General features: G+C 40.5%; 1 protein-coding gene across 1 annotated transcript in view; it reads left to right on the top strand.

Moving 5' to 3' along the window:
- ARHGAP6 (Rho GTPase activating protein 6) overlaps positions 1-14,625 on the top strand; it is a 343,048-nt gene that overhangs the window by 275,201 nt on the left and 53,222 nt on the right. The window contains 1 exon segment of the mRNA XM_050913825.1: positions 2,771-2,930. Within this exon segment, the coding sequence (XP_050769782.1) occupies positions 2,771-2,930 (160 nt within the window).

Genomic DNA, 14,625 nt, shown 5'->3' with positions numbered 1-14,625 from the left:
AGGTGGGATTCCTGAGCCGGTGCTGAGTTGGCTGCTCTGCTCACATAAAGCAGCACGGCTCTGTGCAAAGAGGCTTACTGGGGTCCCCAGAGCAGAATATTGATGCGGGGCTGTACTTACAGCTAGCAAGCCCTGTCTCTCCAAGTTCAACTGGTTTGGCTGGGCTAACAGTTGAGCCGCGGCATTGCAGTGGTACAGCTCACTGCTTGCTTGTAGTTACAGAGCTAACTCAGAAATAAGGCAGAGGATGTGGAGTTACCTCCCGAGTTAGATTTGTCCTTGGTAATTTTTATCTGAAAAAGAGCAATAATTCATGCATCCATGCAAAATTCAGTTAAGGAATATTTATTTTACTTGTGGTAATTCCTAAAAGCCCCATGCCCCCCGTTGTTTTTGTGCTCTATGGAAAAGAGGACATGTCCTAAAAAGTTTACGGTCTTTAATATTCTGTTACCTCAACATTTTCTAATGGGTATCCTTTTTGCTTCCCATTCCTGTTTCAAAATAAAGTACCTTGGTTTGAAATTTTTTATGGTAGACATATCAATGATATTTTTGTTTACGAAAATGCTCATCTCAGAGAAATAGATAAGATAAAATCCCCCCAGACTCTACCATAAAGACCTGTATTTCTCTCTCTGTACCATTTCGACTGTAGAGCATTTTGTACGTTATATGTTCATGAGGATTGAATTGCATACTTCTGTACTTGTAAAGTTTCTTTTGCATTAGCAGGGCTGGAAAGGAATTAGTTTATTAGTATACATTGTCTGGTTGTGGATTCTGTTCTCGATCACTTTTATCTATAAATGACAACCGCTTTTTAAAAAATGTAAATGTTTACTTGCAGTTCTGCAAATAAGGTTTATGTGACTCTTGCTGCTTTGGTTTTGCTTGAGTTAAGCTAGTCAACTCAGCTTGTGTCACCGTGCAAACCTTTAGTTTGAGATTACTAAATCTAGCTAATCAACAGTAAGGCACTAAAGAGCAAGAAGAGGTGAAGAGGCAAAAAATGAAGGAACACATTCCAGTAGTCAAGTACTGGGCTAGCGCAGAATTTTGCATATGTGGCCCATATATACATAAATACCATAATGATACTGAGCATAGTACATGCATTGAGTGGACAGATGTGCAGTTGTTCAGATTGAGGGTAACAGCTTTATCTATTATGGTTGCCTAATGACTTGCAAAAAATACTATGAAAAAAACTTCCTTGATGAACTCCAAACATACTTCATGCATCATAAGAAATGGTGTTTAATGTGTAGTTCCTTTGATCTATATTGCTAGATGGTGCTGCGTATTTGTGGATGATTTTTGTCTCATGTATATGCGAATACACACACGCAGGCATAGGTGTGCATATATAGGTATGTATATGTGTGTGTATACACAAATGTGTATACAGGTTGTATGTGTGCACATATGTATACATACACATATATAGGCAAAATACATGGAAACATGCACAAAGATGTTTACATACAACAGGATGCGTAACGACTCAGTAAAGTCAAATTTTACTGACTGTAGTAAGAAGAACCTTCAGCCAGTGTCTTTTAAAGTCAATGGGCATCCTTTGACTGCAGATGTGTGTGCAGAACAGATGAATTATAAGTGAATGGTGAAAATATGAGCAGTACCTGCAGTGCAGGTACAGATGCTGAAATTTAAACTGAAAATGGACACTTAAAATGAGAGTGAAGTTTGTTAATTGTAAGTCTGCCGTGTTGTGATGAAAGGCAGGTTGGTGGATTTGTCTTTACAGCTCAGCTGATGTACATCAGAGTTTTTCCATTATCTACAGCTGCATCAGGTTATATCTGCTGACAAGCTTGATGTTTATTTTTTTAACATGGTTAGAATGAAAAACAAATTCTTCTTTCTCTCCCTGTAGTGCTAAAATGTACCCTTTGATAATGCTTTGATGAATTCTGAAATTCTTGCTTGAAGTTAATTGTCAGCCTTTAAGCCTGTCTGTGTGCTTGCACTTCTCATTGACTGATGATTACGTCTCTCACCCAAGCTAAATACTAGCTAAGAGAATACCTTTTGTAGATGTTATCACAGGTGGGAGATAGAACAGCTAAAGCTTTTGATTTGCTTTCCAAGCATAATTGGTACCTTACAGAGAAGTAGCATATCTCATGTTGTTTTCCTGTATAAATTTTAATGCATACATTGTTATTACGGCTTTTCAAAAACATGAAGCAGCTTATCCTTTAGTCGATCTTGCTCTAAACACAGTATCGTCATAAGGAGGGGATGGGATGTGTCAGAAAAGAGAAGGGGCTCTGCCTGTGTACTCTCTGAACAGCCTGGTGGAGTGGGATTAGCAAATCGAGGGAGATAAGATGCGCATTGTCCATGGACCTGTGGAGGTCTGCATGTCTGACTGACTGTGTGGGGAAAGGAATGAAGTGACGACCGAGTACTGTACAAAGAAGGCAAACTGGGAAAAGCAGACAAGGGCTTTTTTTTTCTCTGCTTTGTGCTTTTGGTTACTGGAATCCTAATGTTTTTGCAACAATACTTGGTTAAATGGTTTCAGACAGAATTGACTTTTTGTTTTGGATGTCTGTACTCCTTTTAAGGAATGCTGCTCTTAGGAAAACAAAGATATTTGAAAGGTTAGAGATGTCCAAGAAAATGGCCTTTTAGAAAAGAGGACCTGTGTTGTTTTTCCTAGCAGTAAAAGAGATGGTTCTGTTTATTAAACTGTGCATATCATATGATGCTTCATATTTTTCCATTTGATTTCCTGTAGGGTGATTTCACTTGGAACAGCATGTCAGGGCGCAGTGTTCGGCTGAAGTCAGTTCCCGTTCAAAGCCTCTCGGAGCTGGAGCGTGCTCGGCTGCAGGAAGTGGCTTTTTATCAGTTGCAGCAGGACTGTGACCTGGGCTGTCAGATTACTATCCCCAAAGGTAAGGGCTTGATAAACTGTCTCTGTTTAGATTGCTAAGACACTGACTTCATATCACAGCAATAAAAGGGAGAAAACACTAGATTGTTTGTTGCACAGACATTGTCTTCTATTTCATTTTTGCTTAAACATAGTAACTACGTAAAAACGACTAGTAAAGTTGTTTGTCTACTGTGTCCAATTTGGGCCACCTAGGGTGGGATCATCTGATCAAGGACAGATGTCTACAGGGTAGATAATCTAAATCAGACCTATTCATGCTAGGATGTCTTGATACTCAGTTGAGAGACAAAGACTTTTCTTACGCTTCCTGACATCCAAAAGTACAGGTTTATGTAGGTCAGACAAATCATGCCATAGAAGTGGCTTTTTCACTCTGTATTGTAGTGGCTCTGGAGGAAGCCAAGTATCGCTAGTTCAGACAGACAGTGAAGACATCTGCATCAACAAGATGAATCCTACCCAAGTTTTCCTAAAGACAGTGGTGCTTATTTCCTAGAAAACAGGTTAATTTTCAGCATAAAACATTGAACTCCTAAGGAGCAGGAGATTAATTGAAAAGGAGAAGCTCAGCTATCAGAATCCTGATGCAGGACTGTACTTAGGTTACTGTGGAAGAGATCTAAACCTCGCTAAAACTAATGCAAAAGTTTCCATTGTTTCCTGGAGGCTGGAGATCAAGCCTAGCAAAGACAGCTGTTGTGCAGTCACCTGCAAATCTGGCTTTCCTGTTGGTTCTTTCCAGTTGTTGCATACTTATTTAAGGAATAATAAGGGACCACTGAATTCTCACCTTCAGCTATGAGCAGAGGTACTGGGTGGTGGCACATACACAGTGATGCCACAGGACCAGTTTTTTAATGAATCAAAGTTAAGCAGAAGAAAGTTGTCCAGTCTATGAAAATAATGGTGTGGAAAAGAACAAATGTGAAAGACACCAGCTTGTGTATTCATCAGCTTTTTAGGATCTGCAGAAAACTGCCAAAACCAACGAAGTCCAACTTACCAGTTACAGCAGGGCATCAGTTTGTAGTGAGATGGATACGATCAACTTCTTCAAGCCCCACCTCAGCTTCCCTGGTCCTTCAAAAAATGTTCCATCAACATGAAAACAATTTTACAGGACATTCATAGGAGTAACTAAGGGATCGCTAAGGGCACTGCAGTGTTTTCTGGCAGTCTGAACTGCCACTGGCAGTTCCAGTGGGAGATGAATATATATATATGGAGGTAATACCGTCCCAAGACATAGAGTATACATATTCATAGAATCATAGAATAGTTTGGGTTGGAAGGGACCTTTAAAGGTCATCTAGTCCAACCCCCTCTGCAATGAGCAGGGATATCTTCAACTAGATCAGATTGTTCAGAGCCCCATCCAACCTGACCTTGAATGTTTCCAGGGATGGGGCATCTGCCACCTCTCTGGCAACCTGTTCCAGTGTTTCACCACCCTCATCGTAAAAAACTTCTTCCTTATATCTAGTCTAAATCTACCCTCTTTTAGTTTAAAACCATTACCCTTTGTCCTACCACAACAGGCCCTGCTAAAAAGTCTGTCCCCATCTTTCTTATAAGCCCCCTTTATATATTGAAAGGCTGCAATAAGGTCTCCCTGGAGCCTTCTCTCCTCCAGGCTGAACAACCCCAACTCTCTCAGCCTGTCCTCATAGGAGAGGTGTTCCATCCCTCTGACCATTTCTGTGGCCCTCCTCTGGACTCGCTCCATCAGGTCCCTGTCTTTCCTGTGCTGAGGACCCCAGAGCTGGATGCAGTAACTCCAGGTGGGGTCTCATCAGAGCGGAGTAGAGGGGAAGAATCACCTCCCTCGAGCCGCTGGCCATGCTTCTTTTGATGCAGCCCAGGATACGGTTGGCTTTCTGGGCTGCGAGCGCACATTGTCAGCTCATGTCCAATTTCTCATCCACCAGTACCCCCAAGTCCTTCTCCACAGGGCTGCTCTCAATCCCTTCATCCCCCAGTCTGTATTGATATAGGGGGTTGCCCCAACCCAGGTGCAGGACCTTGCACTTGGCCTTGTTGAACCTCATGAGGTTCACATGAGCCCACTTCTCGAGTTTGTCCAGGTCCCTCTGGATGGCATCCTGTCCCTCAGGCGTGTCAGCCGCACCACTCAGCTTGGTGTCATCTGCAAACTTGCTGAGGGTGCACTCAATCCCACTGTCTATGTCATTGATGAAGATATTAAACAGTACTGGTCCCAATACGGACACCACTCATCACTGATCTACATCTGGACATTGCGCCATATTTAGAAACTTTGAGCTTTGAAGAGTGAATACTATTTTTGTGTTCTACTTGCTGTTTCCTGCTGGGACTGCCATGAAAAGCCAGCCATCTGGGAAAGCCAGGGTCTCTTCCCAGTCAACCCATCCTTGCTCTGCAAGATCCTTTGGAGTCACAGGCAACTTGGCACAGTGCTGCCAGGGCTTGTAGACTAGGAACTGTTGAATCTTTCAGGTTCAGATCACACACAAGAACAGTTTTTATTTTCACAGTACATATATACACGGGTAAATGTATAATGTGTAATTAATTTTAGACATATTGAGTCTGAAAAGTGTAATTTTAAGCATAAAAACTAAATAAGAATAATAAAAATTCTGGTGAAGCAACTTAAAATAAAAGGTACTTCACAAAGTCGGGAACCCGGGCTCCTGTTTCATCTCTACTGCTGGCCCCATCATTTCCTGTATCTTTTGTTTCAGTTTGGATGAGAAATAAATTAGCTATTCAGTTCTGCTGTTTAGGTTAGATGTACCAATGAGATTATTGATAAAAGGCAAATTATTTCACATCTGCATACTTGCTCTGAGTGACCAGATCATGAATTTTTCTGTGTTCTAAGGTATGCAGTGTGGATGAATAGCCAGTGCAATTGAGTTTTAAAATGTTGTAGTACCATCTGTTGAAGGAAATGAAGGTAATAGCTAGAATTAAGGTACATCTAGTATTTAACTGTCCGTCCTTTCTCTAAGTCTGGCACCAATTTTGGTGTATCGGAATAGGTATAAATAATAATCATTCTGTCACTCCATCATGCTACATCTGTGCTAGCACTTCGGTAGGAGAATAAGAAGCTACTATATTCTTAAATTACTACAGGTTGGTTTAGGCCCTTTGCAGAGACGCTCTGAAGTCCACCTCATGTTCCCATCACTCTTGAATGATGTGGAATGAAAACGTATGGTACGAGGGTACAGGTAGCCATCTAGTTGCTTTGCTAACATCACAGGACTGTGTAAATGGAGAATGTCAAGTTTTAGCAGTGTGGAACTGGCTTGGGCATTTTGGCCATGCAGGAATACGAATAAAATAAAACTCCCATCACAGCCATTTGTGCCTCAAGTTAAAAACAGACTGAAGGCTGTTAAACATTTTCTGTTTAAAAAAAAAAAAAAAGAAAAAAGTGACATGTAGAACTAGCACTGTCTGTTTGAGAGAGCTGGAGGAGCTGTCTAGGTCTGGAGAGATCTGGGTGTAGAAAGATGTGCTCTACAGCTCTCTTCTGCTTCAGAGAATGCCACATGAAAATATTCAGGAGCAGAGGTTAGTGGGACAATCTGTGTATTAGAAAATAGAGAAAGCTGTTTTAAAAGTTGGGATTCTTTGTGGTTCTTCTGACTGTTCTTCAAAACTTGTGAGTGAATGACATTAGAACATGCTCGTGCCTGTGGGGCATTTGCTTCCTGCAGGCATTTGAGTAATTACATTTACTGGCACAGGTATTGTGGAAACTAAAAATTCATTGTTCTTGGGTAACAAGTGTTTGTGCCAAACATGCTTGCGTGGAAGTTAAGTCAGAGTACAGAAGCATCTGCCTTATCTTTACAATCATTATCTTCACAATCACAGCCATGCCGTTATTAGTTGCTTCTTCATAATGTTTCAGTCCTCCCATGCCTAGAAGCCCCCTTTGTCAAAGCAAGTGCAGTTAGTTAGCACTTTTAGCGCATATCTGGCTATTCCCACACTTGCAGAGGAATGCGTAGAATGTAGTACCTCATATGCAGTCCCTCTCCTCTGCTGCATTGCAGCCATTACTGTTAATGAAGCACATTACTGACATCTCTTAGTTAAATATCCTGTGGTCACAGAGCGGGGACCACCTCCCACAGGAATTTATTTAACCAGCATGTCATTTAAAATACACTACGATCACACTGCAGTAGGCAATTAGAATGAATTCAAATTGATCAAGAGTTACTATTTTTATATGTATGACAGATGCTTCAGGTTTGTTGCTTGTTCTCTTGTTTTTCTGCCTCATATCTGTCTTTCAGTTTCTGTAATCAACATCTTTCTCAGCTCCCATGTCACTCCCTCATCTGCCACCAGTAACTATAGCAAGAATCATTTATCCTCTCTCTGGGTTAATATGTTAAGTTGCAAGAGGCTATCATTTCTGAGCAGAGCATTACACGGTTTCTCTACCAATGCAATTACTCTGTGAAAGATTTTTAATTTTTTGCCTGATGCTTTGAATGGCACAACAGTGTGATTCTGGTGAAACTTCTTTATAGCTGCTGTTTAGAATATGCTGTGTTTTTCTCAATTTCAAGGAAGTCAATCTTCTCTTTATAATGGGAGAAAAAAAAAATCCTGTGATGAAATTCACTTTAGATGTGCATACATCTTGGTGACTTTCCAATTGTGTATGTCTTTGTGCGCAAGTAGTGAGAAAAAAATGAACCTTTTACACCATGTCTTCACAAAAAAAATTGGTAACTCAAGTTAGGTAGCTTTTTCAAAGTAAAACCAGGATCAAAGCAGGAGAGGAGCTCCTTTTCTTCCCCTCTGTTCATAGGGTCGAGGTAGCTCTTGAGCAGAAGAGGTATTGAATGAGGCTTGTTTGGAGCAGTTTCCTGAATACCTCATGGTTATAACTCTCCTCTCTTTCACAGTCCTGTCCCGCTTCACTGAGCCTGTGTTTGGGAGCACTGGTAGGCACTGCAGGGCTTTATCAGTTAGAGCAAACAAGGAATTAGGGCTCCAGCCCTAATTCAACTCCTCAAGCATCTGCCTGGATTTTAAGGTACAATGTGAACCTATCAGTAGGGACTTGAATAGGATTTGGGAGTCGGGGGTCACAGTTGCAGTTTTCACCTCTCTGTATTCAAGAAGAGACTGTGACTGCTCATGTTCTCACCAGCCCCCAACAGGATGCACTGCTGTCTTCCCAGCTTTGGAGCGGGGCTGGAGGAGTTGTGGAGTGAAAGGACAAATGAGGGAAAAAAGAAATGCTCAATGCTAATTCTGAATATTGCTTAGATAGGTGTGCTAGTAGAGCATGCAAACATAAATGGCTGAGCTGCTTTTTGTCGTTGCTCGTTAAGATAAGTAAGGGGGAGATACATGGATAATTAGGAAGTAGTGCAGCTTGTATAAATATAAGTGCAGAAAAAGGAAATGTTCTGAGGCATCTATAGGCACTGACTTCTTGTTGTGAAAATTGGGGAAATACCTATTGAGAAGTGGGAAAAATATGTAGGTACTACCAGTGTTCAGAGAAGTAGACATGCTGTAGCTGAATAGTTACAGAAATCTTGACCATCCCATGAAAGTCCTCAAAAGTATTATTTCAAATTGACTTAGAGGTGATTTAGCATGTGGTTAAGCTCATCAGACTGTAAGCTGACCAAAGACTTGTAAACAGCGGTTCATGCTAAATGGCAGTGCATCTCAGTGAAAATAAGGGCCAGACTGGATACTTGGCAGATATTTAGGAGTTTGTAATTCTGTCTGCTTGCTGCTTTTTTCTTTGACCTAGCAAATTGTACAGATTGAACTATTGGGCCTGCATTTCTCATATACTAATTTCTCATTTCGTCTTTGAAAACTCATGTGTTGGAAGGGAAGGACAATGCAGGAATGTGGATGCAGGAAGAATAGTTAGGATCTGTGCACCTTTCAGGCCCAGTTCCCTACAGCACTGTGTGTCCTGGGGCTGCCATGTGCCACAGAGCCAGCCCTGCCTCACCTCTGTGAAAGAGGCCTCTCTGCTGTCATAAAAATGGTGTGATAACCACTGTCTGCTGAGTCCAGCTGTCTCTGTTATTCATATAGGTTGGGTGAAGCCCTGATCTTTCATCTGAGTTTTGGCCTCTCCTGATGTTGATGTTCATGATAGCTAGCGCACTCCTGAGGAACTTTTGTTGATCTCAGTAGTGCAGAAGCATAGGAGCAATATATGTTTCCTCATGCATTTGTTTACCTGTACAATGACAAGCAGAAATTTGGCCAATATCTCTAGTAACTCAGATAGAAATGGCATCTTTGCTTCTGATCTTCTTGACAGCAAGTTTTTGACTTCTGAGCTACCTCTTTGTACAGAAATGGCCACATTCAAATCCCCATATATTAACAATGTTTTGTGTTTTATGGATTTTCTTATTTGTCGTTGCATTGTCCCTTGTGACAGCACGAGCAGGACGTGTTTTCTTCATAGTGTCAACAAAGAATAATGGAAAACGGTTGACGTTTTCGTGTGAATAAATCTCTTACAGTTCCAGAAGTTGCTCAGTTATATTTCTCGCTGGTAATACTGTCCTAAGCTGTAGCCACACAGGCAATGTTGCTGCACAGTGAGCATCTTGGTATAATTAGGTAAATTGCATTATTCCTGCAATAACAATCCAGCTGCCTGCATTCTCCTGGAATGCAAAAGAAGCATGTCATGTATGTGTCTGTGCAGCAAAATAGAAAACTCATGTGCTGTTTTCACACCAAGTGTGGTCTCCAAAACTCTGGGGAAGGGTTGTGGCTAGCAGATGACTTAGAGTTATGAGCACATAGAAGTCTTGTGGGCTAGGAATTTCCCCCAGGGAGTTTCCATCCTCCTTCCTCTTGCCTCTTCCACAGCCAAATACAGACGGGGCTTCTTGATAAAGGAGAACAACTGATGCCTGAAGTTGGGTCTGGGAAAACAATTTAGTAAGTGCTATATGTGTATATGATGTATATGTGTATATGATACTCTTCCATTGAATTTCTTTGAAAAGTTATAGACAAACCTGGGGGGATTTCTGGACAAGCGCCAGAAAACAGCTGTATTGGTACTCATGTCTGTTTAATACTGCTTTTATTTGTATAAAGGAGAGGTGTCACCAATAGTGCTTGCTACCACAGCACCGCCCAAGATTGCTTTTAGAAGAAAACATTCCATGTATTCTTGCCCAACCCTGGCTGCTAGGGCTGGTACAAGGTGTCAGTAGGAAGCCCTTGGGAAGTGGGGGTGAAGACCTTGGTCCAGTGGGGAAGAAAGGGATCTTAATAGATGATGGGGAAGAAACAGATAAGAAGATTTTCTTATTTTACACAAAATTGCTGTAACCTATTCAGAGGCTTTGTATTTGTATTATAAAAGCATGCTACATGTTGCCACTTGTGATTATTTTGCTCTTTGTGAGTAGACGATCATTTGTTATTGATTTATATGCTGCCTCCCACTTTGGGAGCACAGGCTGCTTGCCTCGAAGTCTCAGCTTCTGTAGGAAGAAGAAACCAATATGCAGGTAATCATAGCGGCAGGTACCAGTTTTTCTCACAGAGTGATTGTGCAATGGTTCAAGCATAGCAACTGAGAGCACACAGACCAAACTGGTCCCTTTTTCTCTCCCTACCTTGTTAATTGTCAGACGACAGTGGTGCTTCTGAGAGTTACCAGGCTAAACTATAGCAAGGTGTTGTAAAGGCATGTGTATTGCCATTGCCCACACAGTACAACTCGGACTCAAAACTGACTTCAGACACCAAAGAGAGAACAGGCACACAGAGCCCATATCTGCTTGCGTGTTAGCTTTGTTTTGATTTGTTTTGACAAGCTTGGGGCAGCCTATGATTATTCATTAAGACATCAAACAAAAGTTGTGAAGCGTTTTCATATATATCAGCCTGGAGACTATTGTTTTACAGCTGCAGCTGATTATTGCAGCTGCATGTTTGAAATTACCTGCTGGAAAGAAGTGTCTTTCATGGGCTGATAATAAAAAATAAAAAGAGAGGCACGTTTATTTTTCTGCTGAAAGGTGGTCATTGCAGTAGTTACAACTAGGACAACTACCTGTGTTTATATTGCACTCATATGTTAGAGCTTCAGCTATGAATCAAGGTTCTGTTTTGATGTAGACAACTGTGCAGTGGTTTTGGCCACCAGAACTTAGTCTTGGCGCAAGTCGGGGCAAGGGAACAGTGAGCGAGACCCAGGATGTGTGTGGATGGGTTAACCACTGAGGGGCTTTTCAATACAGAGGAAGTGGTGACCAGCAGGATGAGGCCTGGCTGATATGATCATTGCCTCTCAGTTCCAGAAAGGTTCAACAAATCAAAAGACCCTCTGCTTTTAGGAGAGAGCTGCCCCTTGCACCACTGATTTGTGAATTGAAATGTCCCCTGAATCCCATAAGAAGAATCTGGACTCAGAGTGGATCATTTTATAGCTGTGTTTAATCTTAGTTTAGCAGATCTATCAGCTTAAGGTCGCATCAGCAGATCTATCAGCTTAAGCTTGCAGAATTGATGAGGCCTCTTGATATCCTAGTGTTCATCCTAAAGTGGAGAACACATTCAAAGTGACTCTTGAAGATGGGGAAGGAGAAGATACTGAAAGGACTCAGAAGGATCAGGAATCAGAAAGGGTTCTTGTGATGAAGAAGGTTGTAGGACTAGTTAATTATGAGACACTGAGGTAGAGGAAAACTACTTAGAAAAAGGTATTTTCTTTTATTCTCCAAAAAAGGGGAAAGAAAGGAAAATTTATGCTGAATTCTCCTATTAAAGTTTGGAAATATTAATTTAACGTGGATGGAGTAGAATTTGAGTCAGCAAGGGGAATATATTACCTAGGTTTTGCACAGACCTTCACAGATTCTCATTGTTTTGCATATTAAACATTTTTGGTTCTAACCTCCTGAATTATTTCAGGCCAGAATTTCAGATGTGAGAAAGTTGATACGAGAGCTTTTATTTGTGTGTGCACTAGATGAGATTTCAGAGGCCTGGGCTCACTCAGTTTAGAAGTTCTACTAGGCAAGAACCCTAGAAGTATCTTTTTATTTTTCATATGTCTTTCTTATAATTAATAATAATGAATCCCAGTATTAATCCATGTTTCAGTAGAGTATTACAGGGATGTTGTCAAACTTCATTTTTCGTAGGAAGACTATTAGCACAAGAGTTGAGTCCCATATCTTCAGATTGACGTGGTGAAATATCTTTGTTCCAATCTCATCTTCAAAATACAAGATTGATGTATCTAAGATAGAATATTGAGGTTATGTGTTGGCCCAGGACTGTTAACAGATCAGATGCGACAGATTGCAGTACATGCAGTAGGTTGGGCTAAGGCCAGAACGTCCATCTCTGATAAATTATCTTGCTTTTGTTGGCTTGGGTCGCAACCTTAACGTTACGTTAATGTAGTGTTTTGGTTTTAACATGCAGCACATACCAAAGTATGTTTATGCTTTGGCACAAGTGTTGCACACGTTTACTTTGTACCTTTGGGTTTATTTTAATGTTTCTCAAATATTTTGGAGTGAAAATCCAAAGGTGAGCCACAGAATTTGTCTTCACTTTCCAGAACTGACAATAAACACGTTAGCCAGCTATTTTAGCAAGTGTACCAAAAGTAATAAGAGATTAACTGCCCTTACTGAGAGGTCTGTTGACTGTTGATGCCACCTATGACAAGAATGTATATCCACACAATTTCTTATCATTAACAGCAACTAGGTCATACACAGTAGTTCCAGTAATTACAGCAAGTGTTCCACTTTCTGAGGGAATTGATTTTTTTTTTTAGACTTCCTGGGACATTTGGGGAGAGAGAAGGTAATCCTTAATTTTACTGCCAAATCTAGTTCTCGGTTCATTCGATTAGTTGTAATGAATATGATCTAAGGTTGGGTTTAGAAACCTAAATGCAGTCCCAGTCATTTAAGGGAAGACACTGCTTATGCTGCTTGAACATACGCTGTTGTACGTTTTTGCATGCAAGTTTTGTAGCCAGTTCCACCAGGTGCGTGACGCTGTGCATCTGCTCACATGAAGTGAGCATTAGTTTCCTGTACGACTTGCTTTAGTAAGGTGAATTTGAAGGAACAGGGCTGGATAGGTGTGTGATTACAGACTGAGCGCTGAGACTACCCCATCTCTGAAATGGAAGAAAACATACGTAGTTGGGCTTTCTGAATTTTTATTGTTCATTGGTGCACTTTGCCCCCAATATGTTCCAGTTAAGCTCTGAATAAAAATGGGAATTCAGGGTTACGCATTCTCTGCTTCTTGTTTATTTTGGCAGGGAGTAGTTTTTTGGATCTGTTTTTTGCTTACATTACTCGTCATTGTATTTCATGATCCATTTTCCTTAACACTGAGAGTGACTATGATTTTTATCTGGACTTGCATTTTTGTGAAGGCTCCAAACTGCTCATTGTTTTTAATCACTGGCCATGTTACATACTTTATAGGCTGTTCTAACAGTGGAAAGCATCTAAGTAAACTGTAGCCTATACTTTGCGGAGCTATGGGATTACAGACTGGATGCTTTTGAGTTGGCATCGGTATATCTTTTAAGTGAAGAGGCTTATTACCACCCCCCTTAATGCCAACCTCTGCCAATTCTTCTCATATAAATACTGTCTCTAACGTGATCCTGTGAGTCCATGGATTTTCTTTTGATATAGCAGTGTTCATGAAGATTATATTAAAGACAAGTAAGACTGTGAGCTAAATTCTGGTCCTTTATGCTACATTAGTAAATCTTGGACATACTGTATCAGGCTTGCTGTATCAGACTTGGTCAGAGATGAAAACTGTATATCTTGCTGATTTTTAGATGGAAGCTTCCCCCCCTCCACCCCCCAATTCAAATTTTCCATGGAAACATGGATTTTTCTGAGGATTTTTTTCCTCCTGGAAAAATAAAAACAATATCTCTCAGTCTGGAAAAAAGAAAATAAAATTGACTTAATGTTTTAAGCTAGGAGAAGTCCCAGCTGCTGCAGGGTGGAGGTTGTAAGAGCACGCAGCCTTGCACTCTGCTACACAGGAGTTTGTCAAAGTGAAGGTGACAGGAGCTTTTCCAGGCAGGGAGATAACCAAGCCAAAAACCCAATTTTTTTTCACTTTTTTCCTCCCAATAAGGAAATTTGCAGAAATTTCTTGTGATTTTTTTTTTTAATTTGTTTTTCAAATTTGACTTTTTGCCACAATTGAGACAAGAGCAAAATGGAAATACATGAAGCTTGCAAGTACGTAGTTTTTCTAACGGTAGAACAGGGGAAATAATTTATTATCTTCAAAACTTAAGAAAGTTTTTAGTATCTGTTCCTTTTTTAAATTTTGGTATGAGGCAGTTTTTTTATAAAAGACTCTATGTAATGCTCAGCAAATTGATTTCCAAGATTTTCTTGTATCACATAGCAGGGCAGGTTTTACATGTCTGTTTACATCAGGAAAACTTTATTCAGCATATCTATTCCGTCAGTTAGAGACAAGCTAGTAGTTTCAAAAGCAAATGTTTTTACTCACTACAAACAAAAAAAGTTTGTCTTTTTAATAATTAGTTTGTATTTTGGTAAATAGCTAGGAGCTTTGATCGAGAAGCAGCACACATTTTCTTCAGTGCTACATGAATACAGAACAGAAGTAGAAAATGCTAGGCTTCTTGGTGA

Source organism: Gymnogyps californianus, chromosome 1 (genome assembly GCF_018139145.2).
Source record: "Gymnogyps californianus isolate 813 chromosome 1, ASM1813914v2, whole genome shotgun sequence".
Classification (NCBI taxonomy): Eukaryota; Metazoa; Chordata; class Aves; order Accipitriformes; family Cathartidae; genus Gymnogyps; species Gymnogyps californianus.
The sequence above is the reverse complement of the archived record's forward strand: the minus strand, read 5'-3'. Positions and strand labels throughout refer to the sequence as shown.